This window comes from Barbus barbus, assembly GCF_936440315.1.
Source record: "Barbus barbus genome assembly, chromosome: 33".
NCBI classification, from domain to species: domain Eukaryota; kingdom Metazoa; phylum Chordata; class Actinopteri; order Cypriniformes; family Cyprinidae; genus Barbus; species Barbus barbus.
This window is the reverse complement of record NC_136761.1, coordinates 8,957,946-8,961,777: the sequence shown is the minus strand read 5'-3', so window position 1 is coordinate 8,961,777 and position 3,832 is coordinate 8,957,946. Positions and strand designations below refer to the sequence as shown.

Here is a 3,832-nt window from a genome sequence, read left to right as displayed (position 1 = left end):
TTTGTTTTTGAAGGGAATGAGCCCCCGATCTACCTAAATTTGTTTGTTTATGCGAATCATTCATGATCCAGCTTCACCTACAGAAGAAGTGAGTATACGTTTTTTATGAATCTTTGCAAATCACCTTTCCTAATAATGTGCTAGTTGGCAAGTTTCATGATGAATGCGGCTAAAGTTTACAGTCTCACAAGAAGGTTCCCTCACCCCACAGAAGAGAGGCTCATTAGCATTTAAAGAGACATGCAATAAAACGGCTTGCAGTGAACAGGGCTGTTTTTGACATGGTAAAATTGGTGTTGTTTTACTCTACCATTGAGAAATTTTAACCAAAGTATGTTATAGACTTCATCATAACAGCTTGTGGAAAATGTGCATCCGATTAACGGTGACAACAAACACCTTTAACCATTAATGATGTTTCTGTCGCATCTGCTCAGGCACTAAACACATTTGAAATACACAGAGAATTCAACGTCCACCTCAAATAACAATCACAGCCATGATATAAACATAAGGAAACATTTTAATGTCAAATAAATATCATCCAAAAATATGCATCTCATTGTGAGACATTTAATAAGTGTATCTGCTTTTTAAAGATATATTGGTAACATATCATCTGAATGAGTGGTGTTCCTGACAAAGATTAAGAATAAAATTCCTAGCGTACTTAATAAAGTGAAAAATCTACTCGAAAGCCCTTGTGTTGTTGCATAAGGCTTCATCTTCATCAGGGAAACCACCCTTCTTTGCAGGAAAGGGGCTGTTATGAAAGCGGCAGTGCTGGCATCTCACCACAAGGTGTTGCCTAGTTCCTAAAAACGTGAACAATCCTTTAACAGACCCTCCACTTAAAACAAACAAGAAAACGTCCAATAAATAATCAATAAATAGAACAGCAGGAGCAGCGGAGCGTGTGAGCCTCTTCTCTGCTGTGGGTCGGTCAGGTAGTGTCATACACACAGTCTCTTCACTCCTTCATCTCTACGCTTGACTGGCATAGATCTAGAAAAAGAAAAGTAGGTCGTTAACACAGGGCTTCTTATCTCTGTTTATGCTTTCAGAGGAATCTTTTTTCATTACAAAGAAAAGCACCACTTGGACATGTCTTGAGTTTCACCAAAGTCCCTTTAAGGGTAAAATTAAAGTGTTCTATAGTTTTTGGTTTCACCCCAAGATCAAATTAAATAAATAAATAACTCTAAGTAATTCTTTATAAACAAACATAATTTAATATAAAAATAAAAGAAAAAAATATATTTTGCATTAAGAAAATGTAACTTTAAACTTAATATATATAGGATATAAGGGATTGTTTCGAACTAACCTTTTGCAGAAGAGTTTTAAAATTCTGCACGAACATTCGGCTGTCGACCTTTTTGTACGAGTCGCATGATTTGCACTGAGCTGCCTGAAACAGAACATTGCACAAGTCAGAACTGTATGCAACAACATTATTACAATTTATACAAAATACATTTGCAGCAGTTATTTGTGTTGCTTTGTGTTTCTCACCTGTATCTCTTCAGGTTTGCAACTGGATACACCGTTCACCTGTTAAAATGAAGAACAAATAAATAAATGAGCATTTCTCATTTCTTAGATTTAAAATCATGCATGCATTGTGATGCAGTTCACTCTGCCCATAAACATAATAAAAACACACACTCACAATGAATGATTTTTGAAGCTCACGTGAGATGATCTTCTGTGAACGCTTTAGTTTGGCATCAGCGACTGACAGGAGAAACACCTGGGACCGAAAACATTCCAGAGCAGATGCAACACAGCAGTCCTGTGTAAAGAAACAAAGCCAACTGTTAACATAAACCCATCAAACTAAAATATATTAAAAGAACATTTTGCCAATGTCAAGAAAACGTTATTTCTGAACATTACAGTTTCTTAAAAACATTTGTACAAACATTCCATTTTAGCATTTTGCAAAATTTTTGCCTTTTAATATCCTATGAACATCCAATTTAACTTTGAACAAACATTCTGTTGACGTCACTGGAAGAACGCTTGGTCATAACCTTGCCAGAATGTTCCCTGATAGCCGTTAATGCCTTCATGAGTTTTGTTGTCAGTTTTTTTTTTGTGCAAAACCCTGCATGAAAGGCTCTCGGTTCCCCAGCCACGAGCTCTTTCTCTTCCTGTCTGTTATTGTATGCAGAAATCTATACATCTTGACTCTAAATTTCCCTTGTGCTCAAGCAGTTTTCACAGAAACTATGAGGAAACTCTTTTTTTCCACACAGAAAAACACAAACCGTTTTCCGTACGTGAGACGAGAATGTACAGAAACTAACTTTTTCTATGTCACTGAGCCATTATTGGTTTATTTTAGTGTCCTTGTTACATTGCAATTATACATTTAAGTACTGAGTAGTATTAATGAACTACATGTACCTTACTATATAGTTAGGATTAGGGTTTGATTTAGTGTTACTTGCATGTAATTATGCATCATTTATTGTTATAATAGTAAGCATGTGTAACGTTAACAAGGACACCTTAAACTAAAGTGTTACCCAACTATGCAATGTTTGTAATAATAATATGAAAAAAAGTCTGCAACTGTGAAATAGGCCAAATCTGTTTTAGCAGCTCTACTCTCACTCCCCGTGTCAGATTACTCATCATATTTCTCCTAAATGAAGCATACTTTCTCCTGACTGACTTGCACAAAATGACTTTTAATCTAAAAAAGGGAGCAATTACAAAACGAGAGGGTGTTTGCCAAGAAAAGCATGACTAAAAATCGTTATTTCTGTACTGATTGATGGATTCAGCGAAATGTAGATCATTTGTATGTAATCAACCCACGTTTTTTTGCAAATCACGTTTGTATGAAAATCAACTGTGTTGAACTGAAACTTGTTCTGTGAAAGGTGGGCTGTATAATGACAGAAACGTGTTTCTAGTATGGCAGGCCGAATCACTGAGTCATGCAGAAACCGCTATTGAAGCAAGCCTAATTGTGTGGTCATATTAGACCGCCGATGGCTGTATTTAATGGAGAAGAAGAGAAGAAAAATCATTTCTTACCTTCAGATCGTTGACGGTGGGTGAGTTCAAACTTGTGCTTTTGTCCTTTATCTTCTAAAAAGAGAAGAAAATGCAGATTAAAAAATTGGTCAACGTTATGTACAATGTGTAAAAAAAAAAAAAGCCATCCGTAGATCTTTTGAAGTCAACTTACCATTCCCTGGTTGATCTTGTTGAGTTCATGCATAACTTTATTGAGCGTGAGGATCTTTGGCGACTCCTCTGCCTGCGCTGCGATCCAACAAACCACTGCAAACACAAAACACACAGACGCCTTCATGCTTAAGCTGCAAGTTTTCTTCTGTAACTTCTCTAAAGCTACTTGGATTGATGTCCGTCATACTGTCGACAGGTACCCAATCACCTTATATAAGAATCCTTGAGGACGTTGGAAAATCGCTTCTTTGTGGAGATTGGAACACTCAATTTCTACAATGACTAATTAGTTTTTCTTTTCCACTGGCCACTCGTCACAACAGTCAGTTGACGAAGATGTAATCGAGAGGCGCGTGCGCGGGGGTGTACGGATGCTGTGTGTGTGTTTCTGTGTGTGTGTGTATGTGTGTGTGTGTGTGTGTGTGTGAACCTGACCCAGACTTTCTGCACACTTGGCAGGAAACTACAAAACGCTGTCAGTTCCTCTTCTCATTCTGAATCAGCACCAGAAACATGTGTGTGTGTGACTTAGGTGCGGCATCATCAAGCAAGTGGATATGAAAAGGTGCTTTTTTCTTTGTGGCTTCCCACACAAACCATATTGATTATAGACAAAAACAGGAAG

The 3,832-nt window shown here is 37.3% G+C and overlaps 1 protein-coding gene across 1 annotated transcript; it reads right to left on the bottom strand.

Moving 5' to 3' along the window:
* Nucleotides 1–505: 505 nt before the first annotated feature.
* Nucleotides 506–3,551, bottom strand: LOC306853022 (uncharacterized protein). Its single transcript, XM_079390180.1, has 6 exons — nucleotides 3,206–3,551; nucleotides 3,052–3,105; nucleotides 1,673–1,795; nucleotides 1,516–1,554; nucleotides 1,328–1,411; nucleotides 506–1,005 (listed from the first exon to the last, which is right to left on the bottom strand). Exons 1-6 carry the CDS (start codon nucleotides 3,329–3,331, stop codon nucleotides 985–987), a joined length of 447 nt encoding a protein of 148 aa, XP_079246306.1. The 5' UTR covers nucleotides 3,332–3,551; the 3' UTR covers nucleotides 506–984.
* Between the last annotated feature and the right edge of the window lie 281 nt (nucleotides 3,552–3,832).

Excerpts from the sequence above, each read along its gene's own strand:
- LOC306853022 (XM_079390180.1), bottom strand. The coding sequence starts at position 3,331 with ATGAAGGCGTCTGTGTGTTTTGTGTTTGCAGTGGTTTGTTGGATCGCA. Across the intron at positions 1,555-1,672 it reads AGCTTCAAAAATCATTCATT|GTGAACGGTGTATCCAGTTG; the intron begins GTGAGTGTGTGT and ends TCATTTTAACAG. Across the intron at positions 1,412-1,515 it reads GCAAACCTGAAGAGATACAG|GCAGCTCAGTGCAAATCATG; the intron begins GTGAGAAACACA and ends GTTCTGTTTCAG.